The 17,767-nt window shown below is 34.8% G+C and overlaps 1 protein-coding gene across 7 annotated transcripts in view; it reads left to right on the top strand.

Moving 5' to 3' along the window:
- LOC132115326 (cytosolic acyl coenzyme A thioester hydrolase-like) overlaps nucleotides 1–17,767 on the top strand; it is a 99,275-nt gene that overhangs the window by 67,525 nt on the left and 13,983 nt on the right. For all 7 annotated transcript variants that reach the window (XM_059523734.1, XM_059523732.1, XM_059523733.1 and 4 more), the window contains 2 exons: nucleotides 2,750–2,866; nucleotides 11,171–11,355. In XM_059523734.1, coding sequence (XP_059379717.1) covers nucleotides 2,750–2,866; nucleotides 11,171–11,355 — 302 coding nt within the window. The remainder of the gene's footprint in view (nucleotides 1–2,749; nucleotides 2,867–11,170; nucleotides 11,356–17,767) is intronic.

Here is a 17,767-nt window from a genome sequence, read left to right as displayed (position 1 = left end):
TCATTAAGCGAGGGAACTCTTCGAGGATCTGATCGATGGTCCAATTGTTGTCCCTAATCCACTTGGTCCTTTGTAGGTCTCTATCTGGCTGAGGGGCTGAGAATTGTTTCTCAACCATTTGTTAAACTGTGACGCAAACTGTGTTCATCTGATATGGTACATTCTGTAAAAAAAGAACAAAGTTGTCAGAAACTGAAATATGGAAGTTTTTCTAATTTAAGGCCTCAAATTCCCAATTATTTATTTAAAACTTTTTAAAGGACCTGCGGGAAAATTTTCACATGTACAAACCCTAGTGTGTATTCTTTGGTGAGGATTCACCAGAAATAGGAGATCTACAGTACATAGGAAATCTAGCAAAAACAGAAGGGGGCCTGGTAGAGCCCTCGGCTGACTCCAGTAAACGAAGAATAGTTTAAATTGAAAATCGAATTGGATTGCAACCTTAAAAATCAAACTAAATCGGTTTGAGGATCATGACAACCCAAATAAATCTCAATGACATTAAAAAAAAAAAACTCACGTTGCCACTGCTTGAGTCTTTCAAACAGGTAAATGACTGAACCAAACCCTAAGCCAGTGCCTTTTTGATATCTGATGTAGGACTGTTAATCAGAAACACACACACAGGTAAAATCTAGATTAGAAAACTAGATTTAAATGGATTGTTTGGATTGTAGGACATAAAGTAATATGCATGAGTAATAACGCATGAGTTGCACAAAATAACCCAAATTCCATATAAATAACCCATAATGGGTAAAGCATTTCATAACCCAGCGGTTGGGTAGATTAAATAACCCAACATTTTTTAGAGTGTAGGGATGGGCGTTTTCCACAAATATCACATTCGAATATTTGAGCTCACAAAAAACGAATATTCGAATATTCGTTTATTTAAATTAAGTTTAATGAGTCAGACGTTATTTTTCAGCAACATTTGTTTTCGTCATTTTGAACAAGCTTACAATAAGCTTGAACATTACACATCATGTTTTGTAGCTGAAAACCTTTAAAAATGCGTGCAAACAAACAAAAGTACAGATTAAAAGCAAAAAAAAAAAAAAGTGAACAAAGAAAAAACGTAAAGCAGCCTGCAGCAATTAGGCTATTGTACAGAATGTAGCTTACACCTAACTTTTAAACTGTCGGCAAATCTTTTTTGCTTTTTTTCTATTGTTTCAAATGTTCTTGTTAAGAAATACGGGCATGTAAACATGATCGGAGGAAAGTCGGCTCCTTAGTCTGTTAACAATAAGGCCGGCCGCGGAGAAAACGCGTTCTGACGGCACAGACGTTGGCGGGACTCACAAATGACGGTGTGCTAACCGAATACGTTTTGTGAAGCGCTTCGTGTTTTCGTTTCACCACTGAATGGGATCCTCATCTGGTGGAATACATGGCTCCAGCAAGAACTGTTCCCACTCGTCTCGGCTGGACTCTCTGTAATCATCGCTGGAGAACTGGCTCTGCCTTTTCCGACGAGTGGGCATTGCATCTTCTTCATCGTTGGTGACGGCGGCTGCATCCGCACCACTCGCATCAAGGGAAATGATCCGATAATGTTCAAAAAAGTTTTTTTTTCTTACTTCTCTCATGTTTTCATCGAGAAACCTGAGATGTTTGTGCCGAGGGTCTAGGGCAGACGCGAGAAGAGGAGTTTTCACTGCATTCTCCAAGTTAACGTTGTTTATTCGTTGCTTGAGAGATGCTGCAACAATGTTCTTGGATCACTTTCTGTGATTCTCCACGGCATATTTGAAGTACTGTAGAAGACCGCAGCTCTTAGGGGGGCGTTCACATATCGCGTCTTTTGCATGCTCAAGTTCGTTATTTCCAATGTAGGCGTGTGGTATGCACGCCCATAAGGGAAGCGGTGTGGTCGCGATGCGCACGCGGTGCGACGCGCCCGTTTTTTCTAGGCCCATCCGCACCGCATCGAGTTAAAAACATCTCAACTTTTCAGAATGCCGCAAGCAAACCGCGGGTCATGTGACAAGAACTAAACATTCAGCTTCATCCTTTCCTGTAACAACGTTGAAAGCTCAGCCAAGATGAAGGAACAGCTGATCATAGCTGTATATGGATTGGCATTTTGAAATAAATTTAGTAGCAGAGCTACTGAAAGCGATTTTTTTTGTGCTGCAAATCCATTTATCCTTTGCTGAAATTTCCGCGTCTTCATGGAGAGAACGCGTCGCCTCAGGAGCGCTTCTGCCCGAGCGCTTTGGAAAGAAGGAGAAAGCGGAGCGCATAGCCTTTTCCACGCCTTATTAGGCGCGATATGTGAATGGCCCCTTAATCATTCATTAATTGTTTTTTGCTTGCATACACCTTCAAATATGCCGTGGAGAATCACAGAAAGTGACCAAATTAGGTTTTATTGTGAACTTTTTTTTTTTTTTTTTTTTTGCGAAATTCGAATATTTTTATTTATCGAATAATTAGAGCAGAACGAATATTCGAATGTTCGACTATCCGTGCACATCCCTAATGCAGAGTTTAGCTTTAACCCTAATCAAGCACACCTGAGCATGCTAATCAATGCCAATCACTGTCTTTGGGATCATTCGAAAATCACAGACCAGTGACTTTGATCAGGGTTGGAGCTAAACTCTGCAGTGCGTTGGACCTCCAGGGCAAGATTTGAGGAAGGGGGGTTTATGTGAATGACCTTTGGATGGTTTTTACTTTGATGCTTCTGATTGTAAATGAGATTGTAAATTGCCCTGATATCTGTCATCCTCAGGTGTGACCATGAAACTGATGGACGAGGTGGCAGGGATTGTTGCTGCTCGTCATTGCAAGACCAACATTGTGACGGCATCTGTAGATGCCATTAACTTTCATCGTAAGATCAAGAAAGGTAATTAAAAAACACATACATATATTGCTTCTTTTCATTGTAACATACAGAATATTGTTGGTACATGGTTTCTGATTTTCACAGAAATTTAATCTTCAATTACTTCATGTAATTTCCAAAAAGTGGTCTTCAGTTGTGATTTAGTTAAAGACAGACAGCCTTTAAGTAGCATGGGTTGTAAAAAGTTTAGTGTAAAGTTGTTTCTCATATGCTTCAAAACCCAAGTAAAATCTTCATGCCATAAATAGAAAATCCCAAAGATAATACAAGGTCAAGCGTATGACCACGTTCATGAGTTGGACCCAAAACACATTGCAAAAAATCAAACGACTCTAATAAATTAAAAAATTCTTTGTCCAGGGTCTTTGAAGGACAGCACACATACATGTATATTAAAATCCCCCAAAATTAAAATATTTTCAAAAGAAGAATACCAGATAAAAATTCAGAAAACTCCTGTATAAAATCCCCATGAGAGTTTGGGGGTCTATAAATCAAAACACATAACACAGATTTAAAAGAATTCAGCGTAATTAACTGAGACGCAGAAGGTGAAAGTCTACACTTAAACTTGTCTTTAAAAACAACTGCAAGACCCCCGCCACGAAAAATATTCCACCAAGGATTGGGACACCACTACCATGACGTCACACGCCATCATTCGTCGTCTAGCTCTTACAATACACACATATACTGGTGTGCTGGTGTGCATTAGAGCCTTTAATTATCGTTCTGTATTAATGAGCTGCTTACTGACACACACACACACATATTGAAAATCGCGCAGCTCACACATCCAGGAGAAAATAAACTTGTCAACGCTGCCCCACGACTTTTATTAAATACAGTTTACATACTGAATCGCTACATTATATTTCCCCAGCGATGAGAGGATAAAATCGCTGTTTTTAAGTAAACTCTCTCTAAAAAGATAAACGCACAGATGCGAATACACGCAACCTTCATTTCTCTCTCTCTCTCTCTCTCTCTCTCTCTCTTTCTCTCTCTCTCTCTCTCTCTCTCTCTCGATTAGGCAATATTTGAGAAAATGGTTTAGCGATTTCTAATTATTGGGCGGATTAGCCCCCTTCAGTGTCTACGGCAGTTATGGCCCTGATCAGACATATGCTGTGGCACTTTCATGCAGTCTGTAATGATATGACGTTAGCAAATATTAGCGATTTTTTGCAAACATTTCTTTGAGTAACATGACCGTTAATATGAACTCACAATTGAATGTAACATAAAACAGATGATTACTTTTCGTAAAAATCTTTATTTATGCCAAAAAAGCTTACATTTATGTGTCTTTTTGTTCGCTGTAGCAGCCATGTTGCCAAGATAATTCATACCCCTTCATTTGAAGTGTGGTCCCTAAAAATCTTCGTTTGAAGGCCTATCTGGCCCTTCCCCTTACCCCTTCCCCTCCAACCAAAATAGAATCGAGACACCCCTACCCCTTCATGGGGAAAGGGGAAGGGCTAAGGGGTAGAATTGGGATTGGGCCTAAGTAGCGTCATGCAATCATATACCAGAGGGGAGCAAACAGAGTGCGTGATAAAACAACTTGAATTTGTAGGACTCTGTATAACTGAGAATTCAAGAAAACAACAGCCTCACAGATCTTCTGTATATATACTGTACAATGGATGACACTGTGGCTATGCATAATTTCTCCAAAGCAGGGACTCTTCATACTTCCACTAAAATAAACTGAGAGCTTGACTCAGCTGCCACATGAACCCTTAAGGTTTACTATTCTTCCATATTAAATAACTGAACAAAAACGAATTATCCATTCCACTTATTCATTTGCTTATTACATTCTCCATTAATTCATTACTCATCTGACACATTCATGTTTGCATACTCAAAAACTTTTTCATGTGCTAACTTTATGAGACGACAAAAAAGCCAATGTTTTGTTAAAGGTGTGTAAATATACAAAAAGCACATTCTTTCTAGTGTGTCACAAAATCTTGCTCATAATCATTCTTCTCATTTTAAAATATCTTCAAAGCCATTTGTATCTTTCTGACATGAACTTGGTAAAGCTCTCAGGATTTTTAATTATTCAGTTTTCTGAGTCTTATTTCAGCGGCAGCTACTTTGTTTAGATTTTAACTGTTTAGTGTTCATTTCTACATCAGTGCCATCACCAAACATAATTGAAACTCTGCAGTTAGTAGGGAGAACAAATATTCCAAAACTAAACTCCGTCTGACTGGTCAAATGCTCAGTTGGAAAGAGCGGTGATCTGATGCCACACAGTCTGCATAGTTCTCTGGAAGAGAAAATTAATGTGTAAATGTTAATTCTGTCTGAAAGACACAGTGAACAGTGAGTATAGACTTGTGGCGCATGCTTACTTGCAGTGTTGAGGAATTACTTTTTATGGAAAGTAATGCATTATGTTACTTTTTCTCATCTGGGCTGAACTTACTTCGTTTTTAATAAAAAAAACTTTCTATTTTTGGCAAAAGTAAAATTGGTTCACTAGAAAAGTGAAATGAGTAAAGGACACAGCTCAAACAAACCTTTCTGCTGTGCTGCCATTCTGGATTGCATGAAGTATAGGACGCAGCAGAAGTAGTTCAATACTCTTAATACAGCAATGAAAAACAAATGTGCTGTTAACTAATGTCATTTTTTTGCTTATTAGTATGGTTGAACTGGATATTTGTCAATAAACTGGGATTAAATACTTAATGGGTATTTGTGTTATTGGTCACACTTTAGTTTAGGGTCCACTTCTTACTGTTAACAAACTGATAACTATGGCTTTTGCCCCAGTAATCTCCTAATTTGCTGATTATTAAGGTAGTTGTTTAGTATGTTTTTTTTGGATTAAGGGATCTAAAATATGGTCATGAAGAATAAGGCATTAATATGTGCTTTATAATTACTAATTAACAACCAATATGCTAGAAATATGCACGAGAAACTAGTTAATAGTGATAATTGCCACTAAACTAAAGTGTTGCTGTGTTAATTAACATAATTTAAATATTTCAGGTTTGTATCATATTCTGAGTTTGCTTTTTACTGATTTTATTTATTTTGAGGAATTCTGAATGTTTTCTTTTCTTTCTTTTTTTTCTCACAGTGGGGGAAAAAAAGGAAACTGGCATTACTTATTTGAAAAAAAAGTTAATCAGATATTTTCTTGTAAATTAAAAAGTATTGCGTTACTTGAAAAAAGTAATCTAATTATGTAACATGCATTACTTCTAATGTGTTACCACCAACACTGCTTACTGGGGTGCAGACAGTAACAGCAGTTTAGCTGTTAATGGTTTATTAGTAACACTACGGCATGTTTTAAAGGAATAGTTCACACCTAAATGTATTTATTTACTCCACGTCTTTCCGAACTGGTATTCTGTTATTTTTCTGTTCATTTAAAATGCCTTACAGAAACAATTAAAAGGGTCATGATGTGATTTCATGTTTTCCTTTGTCTTGCGAGTGTTAAATGCTGTTTATGCATACAGAAGATCCATAAAGTTGGAAAGATTAAAGTCTCAAACCCAAATCGATATTCTTTATAAAAGTGAACGCTCAGCCACGCCCTCCTAAAACCAAACTACGGCCTACCAAAAGAGGACACAACTAGAAATCAGTGGTTAATTTTTATGTACAACACTGTTCCAGAACAGTACATCCCCAATATTCTAGTGTATGCAGCACACTTTACAGAGGAAAGTTTCCTGAATCTGGTAAGGGGCATAACATTTCCATCACACGCTGGAATTGTATTCGGCCAATCACAACGCACTGGATCGCTGGCCAATCAGAGCATTTGCTTTTCAGAATGATGAGCTTTATAAAAATCAATGCATTTCAGAAAAACGGGTTATAGAGGAGAAACCATAATGTACAGCATGTGGAAAATAATTAGTTAATAACAGCATAAACACATTATACCAAATACACAAAATAATGTTCTTTTTAGCAACGTCATGTGACCCTTTTAATTTCTTATTCATTTTCATTCTTATTACATTTATTGTTCACTTTGTAGAATTGATTTTTTCCTCTTATTGTTTGCTGGGTGGATGAAAGGAAAGGGTGGTTTGTGTGACTAGGATATAGATTTTCTGTTTCTGCTGTGTAAGGGAATGAGCGTGCTGACTGCCTGTGGTGATGCACAGCGTTGATTTTTTTCCAGATGTCCTAGTTGCTGTACATCAAACATAAGCATCCCTTCCTGGAATCAGTGAACTTAAGTTAGGTCAAAACTTGTAATGGCAAAATGGTTTAATGGCTTTAATGGCTAGGTCAACTTTGTGGGATGCTTTAAACTTGTCTTTCACCGTTCCCGGGCACCCTTTTATAAACGTCATAAGTGGAACTATTCATACCCTGCCTCCTTGTACTAAGACAACCACATGCAGGCATATTACATTCTCTGGTAAAGACAAAGCATGTCATTAAAAATCCCAGATTTTCCCTCTGGTATCTAACATTACACCTCCCACTTTGTATGCAGGATATAGAAAATAACAGTTCACTATGGGAGCTGCACAGTGATATGGTAAACAAGTGTTTTACATCATAGCATTGTGGATTTCAGTACATCTATACGGTCTATAGATTATATCCACTGATGTGGATTTCAGAACACACTTCTGTTTATCAGCAGGTTAATCAGCTACAGTTATTACTGCTGATGCTGGCAATCAGTATTTTGGTCTTTATTAAGACTAGGCTGACTACAAAACAAACAAACAGAATTCAGTATAGCATTCAGTATTATTCTTTTTTATACCTTGAAAATTATGAGGTGAAAACTTCAAAAAGTATTCACTGTACCTTCTTTTATTGCATATGTATCTCTCTCAGTGGTTTTATATGATCAGATAAAATATTTGATACTCGGCAAGGACATATGACAAGTGACAAGTACTATCTTGTTCATTAAATTTACATGCAATATAAGATACTGTACATTTAGCATGTGCTTTGCTAGCTGTTCATTTGTGCTGAAATAGTGGGTTCCAGAAGTCACTTTTCTTGAAAGTAAGAGAACAACATGCTTTAGTTGGTTATTTAGGAGTTGGTTATTTAACAAAGACAAGATGTTGTACTGTTGAGTTTAAAATGCATGTTTTCGATCAGAGAAAAGTAGTCATTACAAAACTTCTACAGTGTCACAAAAACAAAATTGCTGAAAAAAAAAGCTGTTGAGATAAATGAATCTGAGAGGTTACAAACTATTTATAATGTCCTTCGACACTGAACCAAATGGTGGCTATGTTACTTCTCAAATGAGAAGACTGAACACTGGAGACTATTCCCAGAAGTGGCTGACCAGCTCAGATTTCTCCAAGGACACAACAATACATTATTTGGGAAGTCAAATCCCAGAATAGCTTTCAAAGAACTGCAGATATTTCTTTATCTCTATCAAGATAATACAGTTCTCGAAGTCCAACCAGTTTGAGCAGTTCAACTTTAGGCTTATTTAAAATTGCACATGATGTTTAGTCAGTTACAGCACTACGCCTAGATGTTTACTTTTTTTTTAAGGTGACATGACAGTATGTTAACTACTATCAAAGAATTAACTTGGTATTAAAATAATGCAATTTTCTTTACATATTTTCCCTTCATTCTCTCTCTCTCGCTCTGTACTTCAAAAGGCTTGCCACACTTATGTTATTTTAATGAAAAGGATGGAATGTGAGATTTGGGAGCAGAACACAAACATTGAATACTCAAAAACCACATTTTGATTTTATTTATTTATTTATTTATTTATTTATTTATTTTTATGTATATCTGATATTCTATGCCAACTGTACATTTTTCCTAAGAGACCAGATTAATTGACCGGAATGTCTCTGAAGGAACGATAGAACAAAATAATATATCTGCCCTCAGGCTCTGTTTCCATGGAAATAAGGTTTAGACGTATACATCAAAGAAGCCAGGAAATGGACCTAACAATTTTAACCATACTCTTTTTATCACCATTGTTCTTAATGACAAATTGCTACGAATGCTTTTTAAATGGGCAAGATCCACTTTTCTACACTGTAACTAGAAATTCAAAGTCCCCAAGTCTTATTAAGCCATTCTGCATCTACCTCAGGGCTCCATTAAATGCTTAAAAGTACATTTTAGTATTCTTTTTTCTAGAATCCATGAAGGTGGTATATACAAGGGATAATGAGGTCTGTCCATTTCTGGAGTGTGTTTAATAGAGGCTGGCGTCAAAGCTGCATCACCAGTGAGAAGTAAAAAACATAACTAAAAAAACAGTTTCACAAACAGTTTCTGAAATAACAGTTTTTACTAGGCTTCAGATAACTCACCTGTAGAACATTCCTACACTTCTTATGTACTAATTAAAGTTTAATACACTAATGTGTGCATATATAAACATGTATAAACAAGTCACTTTTCATAAAAGCATCGGCCAAATAAATGAAAATGTATGCTTAAGATTGGACTCCGCAGGTATCACATTTGAAGTGTCTGAAATCCTTGTGATTACAGTTATTTTACTTGACTCATTAGGTGGCATGTCAGACCACCAAAAAATTTTTTCCTTATAATAATAATATAAAAAAACTTGTTAATTCATCATAATAAGAAGGTTGTCACTGAATTTGTAACTGCATTGTTGTTATATAATTATTCGATTAGTATATACTGTGAGTCAGCTGCCTCCTCCCTGATTGTCACCGGCACCCCGTCCTAAATCGCTGGCCTTCACCAGGCTCCCGACTGGAGTGGGTGTGTGAGAGGAGGGGCGCTGGACGAGTCAGGGCTGGCGGCGTGTGATGGGGCACACCTGAAGGAAATGGAGCCTCATCACCGCCGCTGTTTAAAAGCCCCTCGCGCCCCGGACCGAAGAGCAGAGCGTGTACGGCCGCCGGACTCTGCTCCTTACCTGGACCCTTCCTCCATGAACACTGCCCGACCCACACGAACCCCGCAACACGACGAGGACACCAGATTCCCTGTTTGTTTTGGACACTCTTCCCCTTTGGCCACCTTTATCCCGTTTTATTTGATTTTCTTTTAATAAAAGCCTCTCCGAGGCCTGACGCCACGCCCACTGTGTCTGTCTTGTGCTCCTCCCTTCACAATACATAAACTATCATCTAGTACACTAACTTTCCCGCTTACTGTTAAATATACTATTCCACCAGAAAAGCTTAAAAGCAACTTAATTCTTTATACATGTGTGTGTTTATATATAGTAGGGCATATATCCACTGTGCTAATATAAACATATATATATATATATATATATATATATATATATATATATATATATATATATATATATATATATATATATATATAGTACAGACCAAAAGTTTGGAAACATTGCTATTTTTAATGTTTTTAAAAGAAGTTTCTTCTGCTCATCAAGCCTGCATTTATTTGATCAAAAATACAGGAAAAAAATGTAATATTGTGATATATTATTACAATTTAAAATAATTGTTTTTAAATTTATTATACTTTAAATTATCATTTATTTCTGTGATGCAAAGCTGAATTTTTAGGATCATTATCACATGATCCTTTAGAAATCATTCTAATATGATGATTCATTATCAAAGTTGGAAACAGTTCTGCTGCTTAATATTTTTTCAGAACATGTGATACTTTTTTAGGATACTTTGATGAATAAAAAAAAAAAAAAAAGAAGCTATGTTTTTAAAATATAAATATTTTGTAATAACAATATACACTACTGGTCAATAATTTGGGGTCAGTAATTTTTCTTTCTTTTTTTAAATAAAATCAATACTTTTATTCAGCAAGGATGTGTTAAATTTATTAAAAAGTTATAGGAAAGAAAATATATTATTAGAATATATATTATTATTATTATTTTTTTTTTTTAATAAATGCAGTTCTTTTTAACCTTTTATTGATCAAATATATTAGACAGCAGAACTGTTGCCAACACTCATAATAAATCAGAATATTAGAATGATTTCTAAATGATCATGTGATAGACTGATGTTACATGTGACACTGAAGGCTGGAGTAATGATGCTGAAAATTCAGCTTTGCATCACAGGAATAAATTATTTTTTTAAAGTATATTCAAATAGAAAACTATTATTTTAAGTTGTAATCATATTTCACAATATTACTGTTTTTTCTGTATTTTTGATCAAATAAATGCAGGCTTGATTAGCAGAAGAAACTTCTTTCAAAAACATTAAAAATAGTAGTGTTTCCAAACTTTTGGTCTGTACTATATATATATATATATGTTTTAAATTATTATGGCATGATCAGTAGATGTAATAAAATTATATTTCCCTGCAGGCTGTGTCATTACTATTTCCGGCCGAATGACCTTCACCAGTAATAAGTCAATGGAGATTGAGGTTTTAGTAGATGCTGACCCACTTGTGGAGACTGAGAAGGGAAAATATAGGGCTGTCACAGCCTTCTTCACCTACATCTCCCTGGACAAAGACAACAAGCCCCTTCCTGTACCACCACTGAAGGTGAGTAATGCAGAACTTGTTTGTACACTGTAATATAGTAATATTGATGAATATACCAAACTTAAAATCAAGTTTTAGTGTAAGAAGTGCTGTCTAGTATGTATTCTGAGTCTTGTGCATGAGACTTGGTGATCTACCTTTTAAGATTTTTATTTTATTTTTTTTGACACAAGGCAGCACAAAACACTTTGGATGATTATTTGAAATTATCTTCATGAGGGTGATGCTTTCAGTCTTTGGTCTTTTCAAGCACTTGATTACTGTACTTAAGTATTATTTTGGGGTATTCGTTCTCTGTTCAAGTACAATTTAAACTGACCACTTGTACTTTTACTTGATCACAGTAAAAAACATTACTTTTTACTTCTTACATTATTTCAACTTAAATTTTTGCAATTTTATTTTATCTTATCTTTTATTTTTTATTTTTATCTTCTATCTTATCACATTAAATATGGTAAACGGAAACTCAAACATGTATGCATGACATTCGATAAACAGTGACACAGGGAAATTTATGGCTTAAAAAGTTCACCATTATTTATATCTGTTTTGATATAGTCATTAGCTGTCTATGTAGTATATTGTCTGAATGCACAAGACTGAGTACAAATAAAATGAGTGATGAGAGTTTAAATACAATTAATATTTTGGTGGCCATGATTATTATTATTATTTTTTAATTGTTGCAAATCATCAGAAAATGTTTAAGTGAACACTGTATAAATTAACTGTAAATCATGTTTAATGATGTTCTTACATGGGAGTGAATAAGTAGTATTATAAAGATATATTGATAAACAGTTATGACTGACTGTCAGTTAAATTGTTTTTATTTAATTAATTACATGATGTGCTCATTAATTATGTAATTAATTGAAAATAACTACATACCAACATTTACTGAGATAAACACACCAAAGGAGATAAATCAACAATTAAAAGATTATTTATTGTTGCAGACGGGGCGTTAAATAGACAAAATGGCTTTAAAAGTCAATATTGTATAATGTATATTGTATCATCAATGATCTTATATTAACATCTGGCTCATTTAAGAGAAACTCCACCCAAAATTAAAATTATTTAATGATTTCCTCACCCTCATGCCATCCCAGATGAATATTATTTTCTTTTTTCAGATGAACAGAAAGAAACATTTTTAAAAACCACACAAAGGGAACCCAAGTTAAAAATATTAGTATTTTTCTTACACTTGGCCATCATTGTACTTCAGAAGACACTAATTCATCAACAGGGATTGTATGAGTTACCATCTCATTCACTTTGTGTACTTTTCTCAGTTTCATCTTTGAATATCCCATCCACTTGTATTATATGCAGAGAGATGGATTACGATTACTCTTTGTTTGTGTTCATCTGAAAGAAAGTCATATAAATGGGGGATGGCATGGGGTTGTTAAGGATGTAGTTTAAGGGCAGTATTTTTATTTATTTATTGAATTTTATGTGTGTTACATTGTGCTGCATTTTTCTGCAATAATTGTTGTTGCACTAGATAGATGTGTTTGACCTGTACCAATTTATGTATGCCTGACTGATGTTTTGAGCAATTAATTGCATGTGAATTTAAATTTAATTCATATAGTTTACATTTATTTTTAATTAGTTGAACAGTGTAACCACTCAAGTAAGACTTAAGTACATCTTTATATGTGATCTCACAATTGTTTCTGTTGTCTTAAAAATGAGCCTAAAAGGTAGTGCTGCATGTACTGGTATTATGGTAACTAAAACACCTTCTGTGAAAGTATATGGAATTTTTTTCTCTTAGTTTATTATTCACCAGGTGAAAATTCTGAGAGCAGAAGTTGAGCAGAAGAGTCTGATCACAGTGAACCCAACACTTCCAAAAAGACTATGTGCTGAAGTTTATGGTTAACCCTAATGAGCAGTTTCCTTGTGTTTTATATGGTTTGTAATTTTTCATTATGTAATAAATAATTTGGGTCATGAAATGAACTGCAAATGATATGCTAAATCTTGTGCCCTAAGACCCTCATGAGCACATGAGTTATGCAACAAATAAAGCATTTACATAAGAATGACCTCAGTCAGATATTCAACAGAAGGTCAATCAATCATCATTTTGGCTGTAAGCAGGCATGCAGAGACGCCTTCGATATGATAGTGACAGGAGGCAATCTCAGCTCTCTACTGAAAACCCATAAAAGCCACACTTTGCAGCATTAATACACAATTTTGAACCAGTCTTGAGTACATTTGACAGCTAATCACAACAATACAATACAAATGTTGCTTTTGCTTATTTTATATAAATCTATAGGCTATACAAAGTTAATAAAAAAATACTAAATCAAAACTGATTAATAACTTGAAACATTGTTTTAAGTTATCAGTCAGTACAAATTAATAATAAAAAAGACAAGAAATTAATAAAATAATTAAATAAACCTACCATTAATACAAGAAGGCCTACAAGCAATATAAATGTCTAACAGCTGAGGTAAATGTTCAGGAATGTGAAAGAATGCAGTCACATGTAAAATAAAACCACTTAAATGTATCATTGTCACCATTTTTTATGAAGATAATATGCTACTGCATAATATTTTACTAAATATAGCTGATAAATGTATCCATCAGTGCAGTGAGTTGCATTCAAATTGTTGTCTTGTCTTGCAAAATAACGTTTTGATAGACAGATTAGGAGAGGAGCAAGCCGTTATCCTGACTTCCCTCTCCCTTTGAAATTACTGGTACCCAGATTGGTTTCCCTCAGCATTTTCAGTCACTCTCACTTCGACTGTAACTTTACTTCTAACTTCAACTGATCTTGCAGCAGCCTCAACTCTGATTGGTTCTGTTAACTAGTGGACCTGTGATTTTTTTTGGTCCTTCTCCTTTTTGTAGCTGACTGAGTTGAAATAATTAATAATGATCAGACTAAACCATTTTTATGGAGGGGACAGAGGAGATATTTGGAAAGGATTTTTAATAAAATTCCGGTTTTCATTAAACTCTCAGGCCTTTGAAACATATATACTAACATTATTCATATAAGAGTAGAGTAATATATAGAAGAACTGCTGGATTTAGTGGGCCCCTTGGGCAGTGGGGGCCCCTAAAATAGCGACAGCCCTGTAGATATGCAATAATATGTTACTAAAGCTTAGTAAGTTAGGTAATGTGAAGGAAAGAGAGAGAAGATTAAAAAATTATGTAAGTTTGGGTGTCATCAGCATGCCAATGAATTATGTGACCTAATGGAAGTGATGAAAGTAAAGGACCAAGCACAGAACCCTGAGGAACACCATGAGAGAAAGGGGAAGTAGTGGAGTATAGACAGACAGGTAGTTTTAAAAATGGCAAGAGCAGAAAGATGCAAGATGAGAATACTATGAGAGATGGTCTTGAAAGCAGAGCAGAGGTTTTAAGAGACTTGGGATACTAATGGAACCGGAGTCAGTGGTCATGAGGAGATCATTGAGAACTCCAGAAGTGGCGTTTCAGTGCTGTGAAGGGAGAGGAAGCCCAATAAGAAACATTTAAAGTGGTGAGATGACATAGGATTATTTATTTATTTATTTTTGTTCTGCCACCACATTCTCTAGCAGCTTAGATAGAATAGGTAAAGTGAAGTGACATTCAGCCAAGTATGGTGACCCATACTCAGAATTTGTGCTCTGCATTTAACCCATCCGAAATGCACACACACAGAGCAGTGAACACACACACACACTGTGAGCACACACCCAGAGCAGTGGGCAGCCATTTATGCTGCGGCGCCCGGGGAGCAGTTGGGGGTTCGATGCCTTGCTCAAGGGCACCTAAGTCATGGTATTGAAGGTGTTTTTTATATAAGGTGTAATTTATATATAATGTTTTAAATATAAATTAGAATGCCAGAGGGATCAAGGCCAGGCTTTTTTAAGACTGGGGTGACCGTTGCAGTTTTGAATTCTAAAGGAGCACACCAGTTTATAAAATACATGGAAAATCTGTTACAATTTACATTTATCTCAAGAGAAATTTTAGATAATAGCCCATAGAACATCAATGATAGCACAATACTGCAATATGCAGTAAATTATTATATGTTTTGTGTTCTACACGTATTCAATAAAAATGCAAGTTTAAATTTTAAATATAATTATGATATATAAATTGTTTAAAATGCATGGTGGTCTATGAAATGCCTAATGCTGACATTACATGCCAAAATAAAAATAAAAAATTCAACAATGTTATCTGTTAGTGTTATAAACAGATCAGTATTTTATTTTAGGCCTATACGATATGCATAATTTATTCAGTGTTACCAAACTGTTTACAAAACATAACTTTATTTTATAACTAAACTATAATGTTTTGAATATAACTGTTTTAAATAAAGATTTGTTGTCATGTAATGTGTCTGGTCAACTATGTTACTCACGTCATCTGTCTTTAACATCTTCTAATATTATACAGAACTTAAAATGCTGCTTCTGAAATGCCATGAAATGAATTGTATATCACAGTATATTAAAGTTTTTGAATAATATATCACAAAAGATTGCAATAACCTTTAATGCCGATTTATAATACATCTTGTTACTGTCTTATATTAATGTGCAAAGAACACTTTTCGTTTCTCCAAATGCATCGCTTCAAATGTAATGTTAGGTACAAAAAAACAAATGTTAGCCCTGAATGCACTGTAAGTAGCTTTAGATAAAAGAGTCTGCTAAATGAATAAATATTTATTTATTTATTTATTTATTTTAATAAATTTATTTATAAAATGTAATTAATCAGTGACTATAATATAAAAAAAATGCTGTTTAAGCTCTGCTATTACATAAAAAACATTAAAGGGATGTATTACCTCACAGCAGAAGAAAGTTAATTTAATTTTTGGACTTTTGGTTTCTGTCAGATGTATCCCTAAATATAGAGTTGTTCAGCTACTTGGTTTAGATATAACTATTGCTTTTCAGCCCTATTTTTTTGAGGTCTCCATTCCATAAATGGAAACGCAAATGAAAACTGCATGAGCATCAGTCATAATGTGGCTGTTCATTCTCATGTTTCAGAATATAAATAGTATATTGACAGACTTTTCCTGCTATTTCAGACTTCAGGTCTTCTTCCTTCAGTAAAAGATCTTTCATTCTATTTTTAGGATATCCAGATTTAGCTCTTGGTGGAGGGGAGTTATGGGCTGGGGGAGGGGTGAACAGCACTTGGTGCGAAAGCGCCGAGAAGTGGGGGATCATGGGATGGGTGGGACCATTGAATGCCATGCTGCTCATAATGAAAGCGGCAAGGATCACCCAGACATTCAGAGGTTTGTCTTTTTGGAGTGAGGGTTTTCTCAGGAAACATTTCATTGTAAGACAAGATGAAGGAAAATATCATGTTCTCATAAGAACAGTATACTTTTTTTAAGTAATAATATCTAAAGAGTTTTAATATAAATTTACTTGGGGAGCAAAATGATGTAAAATAATATATTTCAGGAGAATGTATCATGAAATTAGCATAAACCTCACTAACGTTAGTTGGTTAGTTTCTTAACACAAAATTTACATAAATAGCAAAATATTTACCTTAAGACATGACTTAATTTTACATCTCTAATAAATGCATCTGGTTTTAAGTGTTTAGATTTTTTGTTTTACAAAAAAAAAAAAAACATTTTACCAATTATTTTGCAGTGTAATCACACAGACTTTCTGGAACCATTAATGCTTTTGACAAACACAAAGCTAGTCCATGCCAAACAAACAAGTTGAGTTGCCCTAGCAACCACTGGGTTTGCAGCATGATAACAGTGTTTATTTTTAGAAACAGCTTGTGATGTGTGTGCAATAAGAGGTTAAAAGTGTGATATCACGCATCAAACATGAAAACGAACAGAAATACATGATTCACTCATTGCTTGGTAGTCAGTGCTTTCCGTGTGAAAACATATTGATAAGATTTCCTGAAGTATACATACTACATATGTGTATAAACATTGCATATATGGCAATAGACTTGGGTAAGGAGCCAATAAAAATGCATGATCTGTCAGACAGACTTATAGCACTTGGACAGAATATAGCTAGAGTTTGGTTTAGTACCAAAGAAATAGCTGGAAAATTCGTGTTGTTCCAAATCTGTATGAGATTCTTTCTTCTGTGGGACACAAAAAGAGATGTTTTGAAATGTGTTCACAATGTCCATTTCCATACACATACAGTGGTATGCAAAAGTTTGGAAACGCCTTACAGAATCTGTGAAAATGTGAATAATTTTAACAAAATAAGAGAGATCATACAAAATGCATGTTATTTTTTATTTAGTACTGTCCTGATTAAGATATTGTACATAAAAGATGTTTACATTTAGTCCACAAGACAAAAAAATAGCTGAAATTATTAAGATACAGTAACCTCAATCA

This window comes from Carassius carassius, chromosome 34, assembly GCF_963082965.1.
Source record: "Carassius carassius chromosome 34, fCarCar2.1, whole genome shotgun sequence".
Lineage (NCBI taxonomy): Eukaryota > Metazoa > Chordata > Actinopteri > Cypriniformes > Cyprinidae > Carassius > Carassius carassius.
This window is presented reverse-complemented; position numbering and strand designations above follow the sequence as displayed.